Below are 18,628 nucleotides of genomic sequence, written 5' to 3'. Positions count from 1 at the left end.
TTCTATAATTATGGAATAAGTTTTATAATTATCTGTTGATTTTCTATAATTCATTAATTTTATAATTTTATTAAAACGCTAATTTTATATATATATATATATATATATATATAAAACAATTATTAAATTATAAGAATTTATTATTATTAAGTGATAATATTAATCAAAATATAGAATTATTAATAAAAATTAAATATCTAATGTTAATACAAAAAAGTCTATTTTATTATTTATCACATTTTGAAACATTTTTTCATCATTTTGATTAGAGAAGTATTTTAATACACTGCTGCTCATCAATAGGGTAGAAGACCCACGCATGCACATCGAATATAATCTCAAATAAGTGCTTAAATAAAATGAAACAAGATTTTGTATAGTTCCCATTTAATCACCTTTAAACGACCATTTAGAAATATTTGAAAAATTAAATGTATTTAATGAATTAAAAAATAATGTTACGTAACAAATGTACAAATAACTACTGAACCTTTGTGACATTTTGTGAAAACTACAATGTCCATTATACATACGTGATTGCGGTGTTATCATTATGTTGCGCATGTCCGTCTAAGCCTGAAATTTCATTCGTCATACGGCAAGATTCTCAGACGTTCTGATTGGCTATTGAATAAGGAATTTTTAAAGTTTTGAAAATTCTCAATTTAATAGCCAATCAGCACGCCCGAAAACCTTGTACACCAAATGGAATAGCAGGCTAACCACATTGAGGTTAGCTTCGTTTCCCTTCCTTCGTTGCTTTGCTGAGATGGTGAGTGCATTTGTGCCGTCGTACTTTCAGATTAATCCAATGATATCAGAAACATCACCGCTTCATTCATCGTTTATTTGAAATAGACATACAGTTTGAATTATCGCGAAAACTTATTTGCAATTATTACACAAAAAAATGTCACAAGATTTCTTTGATATATCGAACGACATTGAGTTAACCAATATGTTTTTACTTCAAACTTTCGTTTTATTTTTATTGCTTACATTTGTAATGATTCGTAGTTCTTGTATAAATATTTAATTGATCTTACAGTCAACACATAAGAAAAAGACCAGGAAGCTGCGTGGACACGTGAGCCATGGCCACGGTCGCGTTGGTAAGTTCTCCTTCAGTATAATTTGTGGCTATAACCTACCACGTGTGTAAAGTAAATAAAAATGTATGACAAACATCGTTATGCTTATGAATTTTTGATAGTAAGATATATTCGTGTTTTCGAAGAAATATCAACTATTCATTATCTTATAGATGTATATAATTCTAGTTGAAGTTCTTAAACTGAATCAAAGATGTTTGGTCTTGTGTGTCTATTCATATTTCTATTATATCATTACTCTTATACTTGGATTTAATTTTTTTATATAAATATTGCTGAGTTTTTACTATATATAATTAATTATATAATTAAAAAACATGCTGTTTGTGTCTTTCAGGCAAGCACAGAAAGCATCCAGGTGGTCGTGGTAACGCTGGTGGTATGCACCATCACCGAATCAACTTCGACAAATACCATCCTGGTTACTTCGGAAAGGTAAAAATATATTTGAGCCAAATTATGCATATAATAAAAAATAATACATATCACATGATGAGACTAATTTTCACCGGCGAGCTGAATTATATTGATTGCATTTGTTATAATCTGAATAATTTCTAACATATAAAATAAATGTTAAAGGGATTTATATCTCTTATCAGCTAACATTTTTTTTTCCATTTTTTAGCTTGGCATGAGGAATTATCATCAACGTCGTAACAAGAAATGGTGCCCAACTATAAATTTAGATAAATTATGGACGCTAGTTTCCGAACAGACAAGGCTAAAGTACAAAGATGTTGAAGGCAAAGCACCCGTAATTGATCTCGTAAAAGCGGTAAGTTCATAGATTTATATATATATATATATTTTTTTTTTTTTCCAATTTATATTTTTCATATGATGATTTGCAACGGGCGGACTGAAAAGTGCTGTACAACACTTAAATCTGTGTAGAGTGTTGCATCTGATTGTTATAAAATATTTATAAAAAACTATAATTAAAATTTAAATGTAACAATTTAATTGTATTAAAAATTTACATTTTGATATACAGACCACATATTGATATATTAATTTTATTTTAAGGGATATTTCAAACTCCTGGGGAAAGGACGCCTTCCGAAACAGCCTGTTATTGTTAAGGCTAAATTCTTCAGTAAACTGGCAGAAGATAAAATCAAGGCAGTTGGCGGCGCGTGTGTTTTGTGCGCGTAATTATTGAGTACGTTATTTTTTTCTCTGAATATTCAATTCAATCTTTTTTTGTCATTCCCATGATGATTTAGTCAACGGGCGGTCTGAAGTTGTAATAAGAGATTTTTGTTCGGCTGTAATGTAGATTGTTGTGTTCTGATAAATTCTTTGTGAAATGTCTTGAAAAGAATCTATGCTTCGAAATACTAATCCGCATCTTTTATTTTCAGAATATCAATCTCCGTAAAATATTTTGTATTCGAACATCGTGAAATAAAAGAAAATAATTTATGGAGGATGTATTTTGATGAGACGATAAACATTTTTTTTTTAAACATTTTTCTGTGGTTCATATTTCATGTCATAAATCATCCTATCCTTATAACCTAAGTCCATCTTATTGTACAGTCCAAATGTATTACATTTTTGAATTTCATAATTTAGAATGGAGTTAATTTTAAGAATAGATAGTAAAGGTATATAAACAAATATAACAAATATGAAAAAAGGTTTGATAAATTGTGTTCTTATATTCTGTCAACTTCTTTATGCTATGTGGGGTGGTGGAGGAGGTATTTGCATTCCAGTTGCCAAGAGAGCTGGTGGTGGTGGTACCGGATTAAACATCGGCGGCCTGGGTGGAGGTGGTGGAACTGGCACCATTGGACCCAGGCCTGGCCTTATTAGGGGAACTGGTGGTGGTGGTACTTTGCCCACAGATGGTTTTTCGTTCTTAAATGCAAATTGCAAGAAAAACTGCTTTGTATCTTTGTTCCAATGAGTCCAGAACTTTCCCTCTGCCTTTTCTACTTCCCTGCTGGGCACCTGTACAAAATTATAATTTTATGAAAGACTTTCATAAAATAGATAAGAGACATTTGACAAGTGAATGTTGAAATAAATAAAATCTTACTTTAAAAGCGATGGTTTCATATGGTTCAGCTGCAAATAGCAAATACTGCCATTTGCGATCTGGTGGCTCGACCCTTTGCTCATATGCAGACATAAATCTGTGTCGCGGTATCACATTGTCTGCAACCTCAGGATAATCCACTTGAAACAGCAAACTTTGCTGGCCAGACTCAGGATCACGCTGTTTAGTTACTCGATAACCGGGTCGACCGATTTTCACAAATTTCTTGGGCTCAACTCGAGGCTTTTCTGGTGCGAGGGTCTGTGGTGCTTCTTTGGCTTCCTTCGCCGCTCTTCTGGCCAGATTAGCTTGGTGCTTCTTACCTTGCGTGTGCGCTAGGTAACTGCCCTCGTTATTATGTAAGGTAAGGCAAAGTTTACATTCGTACGAGCCTAAGTGGTTTTTCATAAAATACGGATCTTTGTTGAGATCAATGGTTTCCAGGGCGAGCTGACGAAGCCGCTCCCGTCGGTCGCGATTGCTCTCCGACCAAGAGGCGACGCCGCCGCCGCCGGTTTTACCGCCTGGACGATTCTGGAAATCCATTGTTGCTCACGATAGCGTTGGAGAGAATATAAAAATCGCTTTTTGCAAATGCAAGCGTTTGTATGTACACGATACTGTAAATACAAATAACCTCACTCGATTACGTTACTCTTGTCATATACAAATAGAAATATCCTATATCTCCTTTATGTATATCTCGATTGTACATCTATCATTGGCCAATGTTTAGGAATTTTCCAATGGACCAATCAGAAAATTTAATACTTAATTGGCAATGCGTGTTATCGGATCTCTCTATAAGTGTCGGTCCACAATAGATGATTTAAGCTTCAAGAAGTAAGAAATTGACCAATTATAATCGAATATGAAAAGAATAATCGATTATGATTGGTCAATTTTTTACGATTTAAAGATTAAATACTTATTGTGGATCGAGACTAATATTTGACTAGAGAGAAACTTTTCTTTTAGGATGCGTTCAGAAATAATACTTGAGTGTACAGGGGATCAATCATGTAACTTTTCCCCTAAGGCGGAAACGTGAAAAGTGAAAAGTTTCACGTGAACTTACGATCATATACAATTTTGCGGGATCATGTAACTCTCTCAAATGTGAAAATGTGAAGTTTTTCACATGAACTTTTTCGCCATATACCTTAGTGGCGGAAAGGCAGAAATCTAGGGAATTAATAAATATGCTTCGGAATTAGAAAAGATTAGGGTTGCGTTAGGATTAAGTGTATGTAGTACATATACAATTGGTTATTAAAAGATGTATATAATACTGTACCAATAAAATAATTTTCATTAGCTATAAAATCTATAAAATTATGTTTCATGATTTCACTTTCCATGCATCCAAGCTACATATATAATCGCTTTACATGAAAAATTTCACGTGAAATGTCAAGGTGTGAAAAATGAAAAGTAAAAAGTAAAAAATGAAAAGTGAAAAATTTCACGTAAAGTTACATGATTGACTCCCACTTGCGTTCGGAAATACAATGGTTGTCCAACGGTTGAGTAATTCGTCAATGTAATTGGTCTAAATTTAGGGATTTAATAGTAAAGATAAGACCAATAATCACTGATCACTCACTGCTCACTTTGTTCCACTGAATACAATGATTTTTGGAACGCGAGGAATATTCGATATTCCTGGCTTGTTTTCTTTCTCTCTCTCTCTCTTTCTCTCTGTATCATGCTTTCGGTGTGAAAAAGCACTTGTTGACTGTAAATAAAATAGAAGTGTTGAAATTTGAATAGATTTATATTTACGACATACTTTTTGATTGTGTACCATGAATTTAAAACTGCTACTAAAGATCAATTTTTCCTGAAGAAAGAAGAGAATTCTAAATTTTATTAATAGAATTGCTTCTATTAACACCGTCGACGCTTTGTTAACTATTTACAATAGTCACGATGGCTGCGAGAGGCATTCATAGCCTGAGATTCAATCAGGATCAAGGTAAATGTCAATTTACAAGCAAAAATTTAAATCACAAGATACAGTCTTTTTTCATTAACATTCTCTCCCTTTTACAGGTTGTTTTACATGCTGCATGGAGTCTGGATTAAGAATTTATAATGTTGATCCGTTGGTTGAGAAAGCACATTTCGATAATGATTTAATGGGAAGCATCTCCATGGCCGAGATGCTCTGGAGAACAAATGTGATTGCCGTGGTAGGTGGTGGAAATCGTGCTAAGTTTGCTGACAACACTGTCCTGATCTATGATGATCTGTCAAAAAAATTTGTCATGGAAGTCACTTTCACCAGTCTCATTAAAGCGGTTAGACTGCGAAGAGATAAGTATGATATTTTATGTTCTTTTCTTTCCCTTGTGTATTTTCTATAGGATATTTATAAAAGAATATTTCTATGTTGTAGAATGATTGTGGCGCTGCAGCGAGAAATTCATGTCTTTTCATTTCCTACACCTGTACGAAGGTTGTTGACACTCGAAACAAGAGACAATCCAACAGGCTTGGTAGAAATAGCGACATTTGTGACAGCACAGAGACAATTATTGGCCTTTCCTGGTCATAAACTTGGTAGTGTACAGTTGGTGGATCTTAGTGCTACTGAGGCTGGTAGCTCCAGTGCTCCTATTACTCTTTCAGCACATCAGGTATTTTAATTTATTATTTCTTAGATTTTTTTTCCAAAAAAATTTTTCACATATTGTAATAAAAATTTAAAATTTGTTTTTTTAATTTGAAATTTGATTTTGATTTTTGTTTCTATTATAATATTTAATATTTTTTTATTTAAAGTTCTTTATGTGTAAAATAATCAAGTGCCAAATCTTAGTTTTTGCCTGATAAACTTCAATTATTTTAATATTAATATTTCAATTATTTTAATGTAATATTTGCTTCAACAATTAATGACAATGTTTTATATTACAAAAACAACAGGGTGCATTGGCATGTCTAGCAGTTAATGGAAATGGTACTATGATCGCGACTGCATCTGTTCAGGGGACCTTAATCAGAGTATGGGATTCTGTGCGCAGAAATTTATTAGTTGAATTGAGGCGCGGTGCTGATCCTGCTACACTTTACTGGTCAGAATACAGGATTAAATTTAATTATTATTTTTCAATTTCCTAATGTTTCTTGATATTCTTTTTAGCATAACATTCAGCAGAGATTCGGAATTCTTGTGTGTATCAAGTGATAAAGGAACAGTACATATATTTGCCTTGAAAAATACTAGCTTGAATCGGCGATCTACGTATGTGATTAATTTTTGACTGAATAGTTTCTTCTACTATGTGCGATATGTGCATAATTTTTTTATATATTATATTATTTTTTAGCTTTTCAAACATGGGTTTTCTGGGTAATTATGTCGAGAGCCAGTGGGCATTGGCTACCTTCACAGTACCTCCAGAATGCGCGTGCGTTTGCGCGTTTGGCACGCATAATTCTGTAATAGGTAGCGTATTTTTCTTTTGTGAGAAAAATAAATTTTCTTGATATTTTTAGTTTTTCTTTGTTTTTTTTCATTGTATTTCAGCTGTATGTATGGACGGAACATTTCACAAATATGTATTCACCGCGGAAGGAAATTGCAATCGACAAGCATTTGATGTCTTCCTTGATGTGTGTGATGACGATGATTTTTAACACACGGCCTGTTACTTGCGCATATGTGTATAGTCGTAAGACTATGTGCTTGCAATGAAATTTCTAGTCGTTTTACGAGCGGAATTTCTTATATGTGATAATTGTACAGGTAATCGAATCGTCGATTACGTGGAAAGTGCACAAGCCATGTGCCATAGAAAGTTAATATCCCATGGAATCCCATCTTTGCAAATTCTTGAATGCAAGTTTTTTTTATGACTTATGTACTTTCCATAATTATACAAATTTAATAAATAGTAACATTTATTTTGTACAGTAAACAATCCATTAAATTTTATATTGATCACCTATCTCACAGAATTTTATGTAACATCATAAATTAAATTAACAAATTCCAGGTCTGCAGATAATCACAAAACCAAATCTCAGGTTTGTTATTTAGGCTTGTCCCAGGAGATTTGTTCTCTAAATCTTTCTGAAAAAAAAAAGATTATTATCAATGCAGATGATAATTGATATAGATAATTCTACGAAAGTCTATCCCTTAAAAATATTCCAAAGGAAGATATTTACTGTATGGTTCAGGATTCAACATAGGTCGTATCATGGTAGCATAACAGCAAGTACCTATAAGTCCAAAAAAACTTCCAACAAACACACCATATCTCCATCCTTTTAATCGCATAATTCTCAATGAATCTGTGTGCAAAGAAGCAAATATTGCATTTGAATGTCACATAATATAAGATGAATAGAAATTCTTATTTTAATCAATCACATTTAATTTCAACGTTTTTAATATTACATTCTTAAATTAAGAAACACATCATTTAAAAACACACAGGATTTAAAAAAAATAATATCAACAAAACACTAGCGTCAACTCTTACCACAAAAATTTCACGTCTTGATTGATTATTAAATCTCAATTGTTTGCAAAACGATTCTATTCCATATTTGTTTTTAAGGTTATGTTTCCGAAGGTTGGGTCTAACCTTATCTGTTCCATGAGCATTCTAACCTAATCCAAAAGATTTTTATGTTGAATTTCTCGATATTCTATCTTCGAACTACTTATATTTTTGTCACTGTTGAATATTTACAAATGAAATTTACAGATTACGGTATTTTCAGAAAAAAGTTTAAAAAATATAGTACAAACAACTTGTGTGTGATATTTTATGTAAAATCAATACAAAATTATATGTATTTTTTAGATTAATTTAATAGTTTCTAAATCAAACAAAAAAGAAAAAATTATGAGATTAATGTAAATAAGAAAATAACAAAATACACTTTTATTTTAGGAAATGATATTAAAAATATATTAATATTTAATTGCAGAAAGTGATTGGAATTGTCTTTTGTAATAACATAAGAATCATTACAATACAAAAGCCATTTTAAAATGTTGGGTATAATTTTGAAACATTCTATTACTATCAAAACTTCATTGGCTGAAGTACGATCTATCTATAGGATAACGCAAAAATATTTTATATGCGATAAGGATTTATTTTCAGCAGCAACAATTATTAGAACATTTCTAACAAGATGCTCAAGGTAAATTTATGATAAAACTTTAATATATTTTAGAAACATAATGTATCTGGAAATACATTTCAGTCATTGATTGATATTGAAATAATTAATATTTAAATAAATATATTATACAGGATATTCCTAGAGTTTTATTGTTATTTTTAGTTTCAGGTAAAAGTGGTCAAACTATAAGCAAAATATTATTATCAAAATCAAAATTATCAAAATAATATTATCAAAATTTACATTGCTTTGATCTATAATCATTTCAAAATTAATATTTAATTATTTTGTTATTAATCTGATTAACTTAAAAATTATTAATTTCAAATTAAATTCATGGGTACTAGAAATAACAATAATTTTAGTATATCCTGTACAAATATACAATTGTAAATTGATAATATTAATATTACAAAATGATATAAATAAAAATATAAATACAGATTTCCTCATGGAACAACACAACAAATTAAATCTAACAAATTACTACAAAATTTATTAGTACAACGTCGGCAAATGTCACAATTTGATGTAAATATGAATGTAAAGAATAACGTAATTTTATATAAATTTGAAAGAAATACATATTTCCGGAATCTGAAAATTTTTGCAATTGGACAGTTACTTGGATGGTCAGTAGTGGCTTTTTATACTTATAGACCATCATTCTGGGATATATTCAATACTGATATAAAGTTTAAAGAATTTCTCAAAAACAATATGATTTGTCTTACCATGTTTATCTTCTCAAGTTTTGCAGGTAAGAGCTGCTTCTTTTATATTTATATTTAATAAAAATCAATATTTTATATCCATGTATAATAGAAAGATGTATTTATTTCATTTTCTAAGTAATTTTTGTATATACATTTATAAAAAAAAAAATTAACAGATAAGTTTTATCTTTTGTCAAAGACTAATATAATATTGTATTGTAGGTCCGTTCATGTCACTTTTTCTTTATGCTACATGTGCTCGTAGTATCAAATACATTATTTTAAACAAAGGCGGTAAAACAATTTCAATTGTAACTTATCATCTGCTAAAGAAAAAATCTAGTATGAGTTTACCAGTAGAAATGGTAAGAACAATTTGTACAAATTTATAAACATGAAAATAATTAATATATAATTTTGAAAATAATAATTAATATATAATTCTCTTAAAGTATTGATACAAAGATAGAAATTAATATTTTTTTAAATAGAAATATTTTTCAATTAACATATTTTTTTTTAAGGTAAAGTTGTTCTCACACAGGACATCATCAGGATCATGCATACCACTTAAAATAAAAAATAAGCGTTTTTACTATTTGATTGATAAAAGCGGCACATTTGTAAATCCTAAACTCTTTGATTACACGTTAGGATAATTCCATACTTTTATAAATAAGTAGTATTTTTACGAATACATTTTTTTGTTATAATGTATATGTATATGAAAAAATTGTAATTATCATCATTTATAATTTATATATAAAATATAAATACAAGCTTAGAATTATTTATTTTAGAGAATTTATTGTTACACGAATATTATTAATATTCCGATACGCTAAATTGTGAATTATCAAGTTAATATTGAAAATTTTATATATTATATTCTTGGAGAAAGACGATTACTCTTTTTACAGATTATGTTGATACATTTACAATTTATATTTTCTTAAGCACATTTATAATTTATACTATCTGGAAAAGGAAAAAGAGAATGTTAGTATAAGATTTATGAACAAGTATACATAAGTATTATATTTTATTGCACTGATATTGATTAGTTTTACTTGTCATTGGTTTTCAAGTCCTTTATGTAAGAGTCAGTAAAATGACTGGTTTTTTTAAATTAATTCTTTATATCATTTTTTGTTTTTTAGTCAGTATCTCTGACTTTGTCTGTCATAATATTTTCCTGAGTATTTGCTATATCGATCGCTATAGCCATCATCCTGATATTTATCTTCAGCTTTATAATAAACTTCAGGTGCTGTAGATCCAACACGACCTTGCCAGTAATGAGTCCAGTATAAATCTTCTGGATTGATATCGTGTGGATGTTTGGCATTTTTGAACACATGTACGCAATATATGAGACTACCGATCAGTGTCAAAAATCCAAATACAAGAAATACTATCCCCAAAATCCTAGAAAAAAATATTCAGATTATACATAAAAGTCTAAGATAAAATCTATGTAATATATTTCACATTTCTTTATTAATAATTATTAGAAATATGAATAGTTTTGGAAATAAAAACTTATTATTAGATAGTAGTAGTCTTACCAAACAACTAATGGCTGGAAGAATTGTATAACGATAACAAAGCCTAGAGTAACTAAAATCAAGCCAAGATTGAGAAGTAACATGAGACAACAGACGCCCTTAGTGTTTGGACAGAACGGATTAGGTGTTGACATAGTTTCCACGATTATACCGCCTTTTCGTGATGTGCGAGTCTTCACCGTCGAAGTGCCCGACCTACCGGAACCGTAGCTATAATGACTAGGCGTTCTGTGATCCAGTCTGGAGCTTGGTGCGAGACTATGGCGCGATACCCGACTGTTCGCAACACAAAACGCACATTTTATATTGCCAATGTATTTATAGAATATTGAATGTTATGTTTCTGTTAACGAATTGAACGACCTTATGTCGGATGTAGCCCTATATGCAGCACTAGTGACGTATATATCTGAACCATTGTCACAAATGCTGCCATGTGAAGCACTTTTGCGAAGCGGATGTAAGCTATGTTTCGAAGATCCGGATAATACCGAGTCACGAGTATTATGTGCGCTTCTGGACCTTCTGTCTTCATCTCTGTCATACTTATCCGCATGGTTCTTTCTCGTGGGTTTCACCTGAAAGACATTTCATGAAGAATAAAAATAATTATAAAAATAAAGATTGAAATAATTAAAAAGATATTTCAATAACATTTCAAAAACGATTAAAGATGTGATTGAAAAAAAAAAAAGTGTTATAACAGAATAAAAATAATTATAAAAATAAAAATTGAGATAAAAATATTTCAATGATATTTCAGTTAAAAGATTTAAAAATGTGATTGAAAAGATAGATGTTACAGAGACATGTTAGAATACATTTTTAAATGAAAAGGAATGTTTTTGCCATCGATACGAAATATATATTACCATAGTGGTATGCTCGTTAGCAACGATATACTCGGACACGGTGCGATCCGAAGGAGCTCTGTGGCTTTCCTCACCATCCGTAACATAATCACGATTAATGTGATATCCAGCGTATCTCGACGTATGCATTTTGGAGTATCGGATAACTCGCAAAAATAATGTTGAACACAAATACGTAAAAAATAGTGATCAGAACACATTTAGCTCATCTAAAACAGAAATAAATATTAATTTGTCGACAGATTTTCAAAAAGTTATGATCGTCAGAAAAAGAAAGGCGGAAGAGGACGTAATGTGCTTACCGCGAGCATGCAACGTGACGGAAGAGCGTATCTTTTTTTCATTTTCATTAAAAATATATTGCATATTTTGAAAGAGAATTCATGCATCGTATACATCATATTTATTCCGTCACCTACAACAAAGACACTTTACAAAGTCACCGAAAAGACTAGACATTCGAGTTCTTAAATCTTTTTTCTTTCATATATTTTCGTCTTTTTTTATGTATATTTTGTTTAGCAACATCCGCATTAAAGCACGATCTATCAAGCAATCGCGCAGTTCTCCTCGATTGAGTATAGATTATAGGTGTGGCATTCCTTTAAGTCGTGCCTTCGCGTAATGATTGCAAAACGATGCATTATCATTATGGGATCGTAGGTAGTGCCTGCGGTGCGTTCATCGCACATCCTTATTTAGTACGATGATGTCATTTGGCAAGGACATGTGCAACATCTTCGATCGGCAATGCGCGCGTATTCTTCGCCTTCTCCCGCGACTCTCCCAAGGCGGCATCTCATCGATCGTTTCACAATCAATTGTCACGTGTGCTTTGTCAAACATCTGTATATGTGCAATGGATCAAAGGCAATCCTGCAATTGCATCTTTGAAAGTAAAAAATTTCGTAAGATAATAAGACGATACAGCGGAAGTCAGCGTTTCGAAATGATTTTAGCCTCGTAAAAAATAAAATTCCTTAAAAGGAATCACGAGAATTATTACTTCTCTGAAATTAGACATCCGAAATCAATCCAAAACCGTTCGATTGCAACTTCTCCACGGGAATTTGACCAAGTTTATCTCCGTTAAGAGTTTAAAAGATTTTGAAATCGAATTTGTCCACTTTCCATATAAGACAAACGCAACAGACGAAATCGATAATTAATGCCATCCGTCGTCTGAAATACGTTCCTTCTCGTCCGGCAACCGGTTATTAAACTTCTGTTTTACATCTTTTTTTTTTCCGCATAAGTCGCGATTTTTAAACGGACCCATGTGCACGCAGGAGGCGAAGCGGCACGGCGACGCGCGCAAGCGCCGTAGATCCGATGCAACATGCGCGCGCACACACACACACACACACACACACACGCGCGCGCGCGCGCGCGCGCATACCTTCCTCCCACGATGTAAATTGCCCGAAAAACGAAAAGAAACGGAGAGAAAGAAACGTCAATGAGGAGATACCGGAGCGGAGCGTGCACGCGGGACCGAGGTCACCGCGAGGGACGCGCACACGCGTTCGATCGGCGTCGATCGGCTCGAGCCCGAGATCCCTCGGGTCGAGATCTCGCTCTCGGAAGGGTCGCACGAAGAGTCGCGAAAGAGTTCGCGGAGACCGGTCGTACGCGCGCGGGCATACCTTGCTGGGGGAACTGATCGTCCTCGATGCCTTGTGTCGATCCTTAGCCGCGGGCGATTCCTCTCCTCGTGGTGACGCGCTGGCCCAACGTAGCGTGCCTGGATCGCCGTGACATATCGATCTCTCGGTCACGCGCCCAATATTCGCCGCCCTCGGTCCATCCCGCGTTCCTCACTTTTTCCTCTTTCTTCTCGCGACGATCGATCGTTCCTCGAGGAGGAATGCACTCGCGGACCCGCGCGGACCACAGTGAGCGATCCGCGAAACTCGAGACGCGATCGACGACGTCCGCGTGTCTCCCGGGGCAGAGCGCGATCGAGCCACCGCGCGATCGACTCTCTCGCCTGTCGCGCGGCTCGAGCGGGCCCGGAGTCCCTTGGAATGGTCGTCGCGGCGGACGAAAGGCGTGTTTATCGTAGCGTGCGGCTTTTCCACCACGCTTCCGTTCGGCGCCTTTAAAAGGCGAGTTCAGGTGTGCGCGCTAACTAGTCCTCGCCGCCCGCGATCGCGCGCCCGTTCGACGCGTTCCGTCCTCCTCCTCCGCCTCCTCCGCCTCGTGGATCAAACGGACGCGAAATTAGGTCGCACATATCCACCAAAGAATATGTCTGTCTCTAATTGTAATTAGAATCCTGCGATCTTCCTTAAAAAAAAAAAAAAAGCGTGAAAAAATGCAGACATGATATAATGTATATTCTTATTCCAATAAATAGAAATATGTGCGAAACGCAAACTGCGGCGATAAAAATGTTTTTGCGCAGTTTTTCTTTTGCGCGCTCTTATAGAAATTCAATACTGAAAGATAATGATTGAATATTTATGAACAACACTTTATAACAAATAATTTAAAGTATTATATTAGCCAGTATTAAACTGGTAAGGGTGTCATATATTGATGATCAATTTTTTTACTTTTTTATGTTTCGCGAGAAATAAGAGTTCCTTGAGATAGAAGTTTTGAGATAACAATTGATACATAAGAATGTAGATTTCGCAACATTGTACAATCAAATGAAAGTAGTCGACGATCTGACGTAGTTATAACAGATCCAGTTCTGAAAAAAAACTGGTTTTGAAAGCAGTAAATCCAAGTTCCGATTTCGAAGGAGACCGCAGAGTAAGTTAATTAAGACTCTTCAATTAAGTCCTTTAATAATAACCGAATCGATTCTGAATTGTATTCGAATCTTTTTAAGAATCCAAAGCTGCACAAATATTAAATTTTAACACAAAATACGTCCCGCATATTTGAATATATTCTTAAAAATTTAGCTTCCCTTACAGAAATCTAATTTTATACTAGATATATCCAAATATAATTCTACTATACTTATACTAGATATATTCAATATAATTATAAGTAAAAAATTGTTCATATAAAAACATACATATATAAATATATATAAAAACATACATATATAAATATATATAATTATATACGAAATATATGTTCATATTAATTCCTTCTTTTGTAAAATTTTTGTTTAGTATAAGAAAAATTATAGTAATAATGAGAAGTAAAAAAATAATTAAAAGGATAATTTTCGCATTGTTTCTTTTATAAAAAGTTTGAAGATATGAGAAAAAAAATTATCCATATATAATTATATATATATATATATATATATATATATATATATATTATGATTAAAAGTATATATGTGATTATATATAGAATTATATTAAATTGTTATTCAGTGCTTTTAATACTTAAAATAAGTAATTAATCACTATCTTCCAGTATTATATTTCTATAATAATTCTCCTGTTGTCATTGCAAGGCACAAGCCTTGCATTATGGATTAAAAAGAAATTGTTAATGGCGTTCCAAGATTCTGTTTTGTGAATTTTGAGATTTAATGAATGGATCGAGTAGATCGTAACGCGAGAAAGAGATAAGAAATCTTTATATTTTTGCGACTAACTTCCAATAGGCATGCGCAAAGCGTATCGTGCCACCAAGGCGAACCGCGTGCCAAATGGCGCCAAAACCGAAGTCCATCCATCCGAATGTTTAGATATCACATTGGTAAAAATCACTCGTATATAACTACGTTGCATATGTTTAGGCACATGCGTCTCACATGAAGTTTCCTGTGAATGGAGGATTCACGATGTCGCAACATGGGGCTACTTTACAAACTTATAATCAGGAACTCGTCAAATGTAATTCGTTTCTTTCGTTTAACCTAAAACTTGTCATCGTTATTCAAACCTTGAAGTGCCTTTCCAAGGCACTCTATTTCGCTTGACATTGTAATTTGAAATCTTTAAACAAGTCGAAATCATCTTTGATCATCTTGATGATCTCTCATTGGGGATTCGTGCTATAAAAAAAAAAAATTATTTTTCTAGGTTTAGAAGAGATGAAACTGAAGCGATCAGAACTGCAAGCTCATATAGAGGCCCAAGAACAAGAGAAGAACAGTTTACAACGCGAAATCGAGAAGATGTCGTGTAAACTTACGCAACTGAATGATAGCTTGGCGAAAAGAATCGCCGTTAGAAATGAATTCGACAGAACTATCGCCGATACTGAAACAGCATATGTGAAGGTAAAGGTTATATCTCTAAGTGGTTTATTTTAATGGATTTTGTATCTCTCTAATGTTGTATGTAATGTTTACCTTATAGATCCTAGAAAGTTCTCAATTATTGCTTAATATGATTAAAAAAGAAGCTGTAAATCTAAATCAGACTTTAATGAGAACTGAAATTGATAAGCAGCAACATCGACAATAAGGTGTCAATTAGAAAATTTCTAAGATAAAATTTCCAAGGGACCAGATATCTAGGAAATATATTTATTAAAATTATTAATAGGTGGGTTGTCACAAATAATTCATTCAAATACAAAATTGTAAATATATAGATTTTAAGAACATATTAGGTTTTCATAGCCTTTGCAAAATTTATTAACTGTGTGTATGCATATGTAAATTATATTACTATTTTATAAGATTAATTCTAATCAGTCTATTTGAGTGTGTAATTAAATAAAAGTATAATCGACCAGTAATTCTATTTATAAACTTGAGCAACAAATACATATTTGATGTGATAATTTATCATGACATGATTTTAAGTACTATTAATAGTATTATTTTATTTAAATGCATTGTTTGAATGATATATGTATACTACTTATTACAAGTGTACAACTACATAATTACTGTACAACTACTTATTACAAGTTAAATTTATATATATATATATATATATATATATATATATATATATATATATTTAAATTTAGCCTAAAAAATTACAGAATATTTTTTATAAATAAATATTTAACTGTTTTACGTAGCTATAACTTTATATTCCATCTTTCTTTGTATATATAATATATACATATTCTCCCTCTTCTTCTGCATATATGTGTATACATATATGCATTATATCAGAACATTCTTAAGTATTTTCGCCGAAATATGCTATTATAATATTTCATTTTCCACATTTAAGTAAAAAGTAAACATAAATCTATAATATACCCGGAGAACATTCTGACGTCTCTGAGATATCTTAAAGATGTCCTAAAAATTTTAAGATGTCTTTTTAATCGTCTTAGACGTTTAACAAACGACTATAAGATATCAAAATCGAAAAGACGTTTCATAGATGTCAGAATGTTCTCTGGGTATGTTATTAAACTTTTTTTTTACATAGTTTTAAGCGTTTCCTAGAGCTTTCTGCTCATTCCACACTTGTAAAAGTTCGTTTGGATCTTCGTATCCATGAGACGTTATGACATACTTGTAACTATATTTTGTATAAGCTTTTTTGTAAAAGTGAAATTCTTCGCAATGAAACGGTATTATATCGGCTTTTTTCGCTATTAGACCTAGAAAGATATCGTCGAATCTAAAGTGCTTAGTATAGAAACTGGTATAATATAAATCCAAAAGAGCTTCCTTAGACAAAATATATGCACCAGCTGTGACATAAGGTGGCCATAAGTGATATGGATATTCTTTTAATGGCACATACCACTTAGAAAATTTATGTCGATGTGGTGCAGATCGCGTGAATACGAATCCCGCAAATAATCTGTCATCTGGTAATTCAAGTTGTCGTTTCACTCTATTCGATGTGGATATATTTAGTCTGAGCAAATGTTCGTTTTCTACTTTATACTTTTCATCGTTCTGTCCAACTCGTCCATTATATATATTATTTTTTTGACTATTATTTGTAGATTTATGAATGGTCAAATTTTGCATAGATATTTCATTGATTTTTGAGCTATATGTTACATTTATATTATTGAAATTGACATAATCCATTAAATCTGATTGTTTGATTTCTCTTTTGTGTACACTATACACTTTTCTAGATTCCATTAAGTAAAATGGATAATTAGCTGGGTTTCTAATAAATGTTGCTACATTTTTTACCGATACATATATATCATCGTCGACAAACATATAAAATTTTGAGTTGGAACAATACTTCACTAACCACTTGAAACTCATCATTGTTTTTATAGTATTATTATAATATGAATCTACAAAATCTGCTTGCACAATATCTTTATAGATCGCCGCCTCTAATTTTAATTTGGCCTCCACTTCCTCATCATCTGGATGTGTGCCCACCACAAAAATAGTTCTTGCTGGCACATCAAAGAATCTCTTTTCGTTTCCCCATGAATTACGTATAGCAATCCTTCTATCAAAGTTCTCTATAGCAGACTTCACTATGTATACAAGGCGAAGAGTATCGTCTGCATCGTCTTTGCATTTTTGTGGTTGTTTTAAGATAAAAGAATATGTATATTGGTTTATAGGCTTAACTTCAGGTTTCTCATTACGTCGCAGAGCGTTCACAAATTCGTGAACGTTGCCCTCGTACGGATATACAAAGTTTTCATCGTATGTGATTTCAAATAAGTGCACAAATGCTCCAAAAAATTCTAATAGCGCTATCGTACCAAAGAAAAAGAGCACATATCCCAGTTTGATTTTTGATGTAATACGACGGCACCTTTGACAGTAAAGACGGAATAAATAACATTCGAGCAAATAGCAGCACATTTTGTCAGTCTGTTCTGTGCATAATATTCTATGCAAATTCTCTTCTTCAAGTTCTTAACCCTGCAATAGAATTTTTTTATCATTTAATCGATCGATTTTTATTTTTCATGACGGTTCCTTCAATTTTTCTTCCTCTATATCGCGAAAATGAATAAGCAGTTATATTATATTCTATATTAGAAAACAAATAATTTTTTGTGCATGTATAATAATCTGTAATAATTTAATTAAATTAATGATATCTGGGGCACGAGCTTCAATCATTTACAAATTGACAACTTACGGATTGTCGGCAATCATTTCTCGTTTAGGTAATACAGGCGAATATATATCTTTCATACATAAAATACTCCATTTTTAAAATATAAATATGAAAAAATGTAGCATTTTCTTTGTTTTTCCTTCAACGCCATTTAACCGGTCTCTATCAGGAGGATTCAGAAGTGAATCGTAGCACCTCTACAGGAGACCTGC

The 18,628-nt window shown here is 32.4% G+C and overlaps 7 protein-coding genes and 1 long non-coding RNA gene across 16 annotated transcripts; 4 read left to right on the top strand and 4 right to left on the bottom strand.

Annotated features, from left to right (window-relative positions):
* The first annotated feature begins 623 nt into the window (after positions 1 to 623).
* RpL27A (ribosomal protein L27A) lies at positions 624 to 2,584 on the top strand. Of its 2 annotated transcripts, XM_011647735.3 has the most exons (6): positions 625 to 772; positions 1,049 to 1,112; positions 1,450 to 1,547; positions 1,741 to 1,890; positions 2,142 to 2,277; positions 2,480 to 2,584. In XM_011647735.3, the coding sequence occupies exons 1-5, from the start codon at positions 770 to 772 to the stop codon at positions 2,268 to 2,270; spliced, it is 444 nt and encodes a 147-aa protein (XP_011646037.1). In that variant the 5' UTR covers positions 625 to 769; the 3' UTR covers positions 2,271 to 2,277; positions 2,480 to 2,584. The 2 variants fall into 2 exon arrangements, with proteins under 2 accessions (XP_088940027.1, XP_011646037.1); XM_089083901.1 differs by lacking the exon at positions 2,480 to 2,584 and having other exon boundaries at positions 624 to 772.
* Positions 2,454 to 3,857, bottom strand: Sf3a2 (splicing factor 3A subunit 2). Its single transcript, XM_011647734.2, has 2 exons — positions 3,163 to 3,857; positions 2,454 to 3,074 (listed from the first exon to the last, which is right to left on the bottom strand). Exons 1-2 carry the CDS (start codon positions 3,706 to 3,708, stop codon positions 2,796 to 2,798), a joined length of 825 nt encoding a protein of 274 aa, XP_011646036.1. The 5' UTR covers positions 3,709 to 3,857; the 3' UTR covers positions 2,454 to 2,795.
* A 973-nt stretch (positions 3,858 to 4,830) lies between these two features.
* On the top strand, positions 4,831 to 7,468 carry LOC105432781 (WD repeat domain phosphoinositide-interacting protein 4). Its single transcript, XM_011647733.3, has 7 exons — positions 4,831 to 5,140; positions 5,218 to 5,485; positions 5,564 to 5,804; positions 6,094 to 6,242; positions 6,311 to 6,412; positions 6,498 to 6,616; positions 6,698 to 7,468. The coding sequence occupies exons 1-7, from the start codon at positions 5,095 to 5,097 to the stop codon at positions 6,805 to 6,807; spliced, it is 1,035 nt and encodes a 344-aa protein (XP_011646035.1). The 5' UTR covers positions 4,831 to 5,094; the 3' UTR covers positions 6,808 to 7,468.
* Positions 7,054 to 7,788, bottom strand: LOC105432782 (uncharacterized). The gene is made up of 3 exons (XR_968428.3): positions 7,659 to 7,788; positions 7,342 to 7,467; positions 7,054 to 7,243 (listed from the first exon to the last, which is right to left on the bottom strand). It is a non-coding gene; the product is annotated as an uncharacterized LOC105432782 (long non-coding RNA).
* Positions 7,752 to 9,819, top strand: LOC105432779 (transmembrane protein 223). Of its 4 annotated transcripts, XM_089084255.1 has the most exons (6): positions 7,804 to 7,892; positions 7,986 to 8,038; positions 8,113 to 8,331; positions 8,757 to 9,073; positions 9,252 to 9,394; positions 9,554 to 9,819. In XM_089084255.1, the coding sequence occupies exons 3-6, from the start codon at positions 8,177 to 8,179 to the stop codon at positions 9,686 to 9,688; spliced, it is 750 nt and encodes a 249-aa protein (XP_088940381.1). In that variant the 5' UTR covers positions 7,804 to 7,892; positions 7,986 to 8,038; positions 8,113 to 8,176; the 3' UTR covers positions 9,689 to 9,819. The 4 variants fall into 4 exon arrangements, with proteins under 4 accessions (XP_011646030.1, XP_011646031.1, XP_088940381.1 ...); XM_011647728.3 differs by lacking the exon at positions 7,986 to 8,038 and having other exon boundaries at positions 7,752 to 7,892; XM_011647729.3 differs by having other exon boundaries at positions 7,802 to 8,038.
* LOC105432780 (uncharacterized) lies at positions 9,131 to 13,513 on the bottom strand. Of its 3 annotated transcripts, XR_016141171.1 has the most exons (7): positions 13,116 to 13,513; positions 11,772 to 11,884; positions 11,470 to 11,678; positions 10,961 to 11,175; positions 10,598 to 10,873; positions 10,100 to 10,457; positions 9,131 to 10,007 (listed from the first exon to the last, which is right to left on the bottom strand). XR_016141171.1 is itself a non-coding variant. In XM_089084253.1 (6 exons), exons 3-6 carry the CDS (start codon positions 11,596 to 11,598, stop codon positions 10,190 to 10,192), a joined length of 888 nt encoding a protein of 295 aa, XP_088940379.1. In that variant the 5' UTR covers positions 11,599 to 11,678; positions 11,772 to 11,884; positions 13,116 to 13,513; the 3' UTR covers positions 10,055 to 10,189. The 3 variants fall into 3 exon arrangements, 2 of the variants coding, with proteins under 2 accessions (XP_088940379.1, XP_088940380.1); XM_089084253.1 differs by lacking the exon at positions 9,131 to 10,007 and having other exon boundaries at positions 10,055 to 10,457; XM_089084254.1 differs by lacking the exons at positions 9,131 to 10,007; positions 11,772 to 11,884 and having other exon boundaries at positions 10,055 to 10,457.
* Positions 13,514 to 13,860: 347 nt separating this feature from the next.
* On the top strand, positions 13,861 to 16,186 carry LOC105432778 (microtubule nucleation factor SSNA1). 2 transcript variants are annotated; one of them, XM_011647727.3, is made up of 4 exons: positions 13,861 to 14,232; positions 15,185 to 15,281; positions 15,471 to 15,670; positions 15,750 to 16,186. In XM_011647727.3, the coding sequence occupies exons 2-4, from the start codon at positions 15,200 to 15,202 to the stop codon at positions 15,855 to 15,857; spliced, it is 390 nt and encodes a 129-aa protein (XP_011646029.2). In that variant the 5' UTR covers positions 13,861 to 14,232; positions 15,185 to 15,199; the 3' UTR covers positions 15,858 to 16,186. The 2 variants fall into 2 exon arrangements, with proteins under 2 accessions (XP_011646029.2, XP_088940383.1); XM_089084257.1 differs by lacking the exon at positions 13,861 to 14,232 and having other exon boundaries at positions 15,057 to 15,281.
* A 213-nt stretch (positions 16,187 to 16,399) lies between these two features.
* Positions 16,400 to 18,615, bottom strand: brn (beta-1,3-galactosyltransferase brn). 2 transcript variants are annotated; one of them, XM_089084242.1, is made up of 2 exons: positions 18,438 to 18,615; positions 16,400 to 18,367 (listed from the first exon to the last, which is right to left on the bottom strand). In XM_089084242.1, exon 2 carries the CDS (start codon positions 18,152 to 18,154, stop codon positions 16,790 to 16,792), a length of 1,365 nt encoding a protein of 454 aa, XP_088940368.1. In that variant the 5' UTR covers positions 18,155 to 18,367; positions 18,438 to 18,615; the 3' UTR covers positions 16,400 to 16,789. The 2 variants fall into 2 exon arrangements, with proteins under 2 accessions (XP_088940368.1, XP_011646027.2); XM_011647725.3 differs by having other exon boundaries at positions 16,400 to 18,214; positions 18,438 to 18,614.
* Positions 18,616 to 18,628: the final 13 nt, after the last annotated feature.

The sequence above is a fragment of the Pogonomyrmex barbatus genome, unplaced genomic scaffold (genome assembly GCF_055798465.1).
Source record: "Pogonomyrmex barbatus isolate J1 unplaced genomic scaffold, ASM5579846v1 scaffold8, whole genome shotgun sequence".
NCBI classification, from domain to species: domain Eukaryota; kingdom Metazoa; phylum Arthropoda; class Insecta; order Hymenoptera; family Formicidae; genus Pogonomyrmex; species Pogonomyrmex barbatus.
The sequence above is the reverse complement of the archived record's forward strand: the minus strand, read 5'-3'. Positions and strand labels throughout refer to the sequence as shown.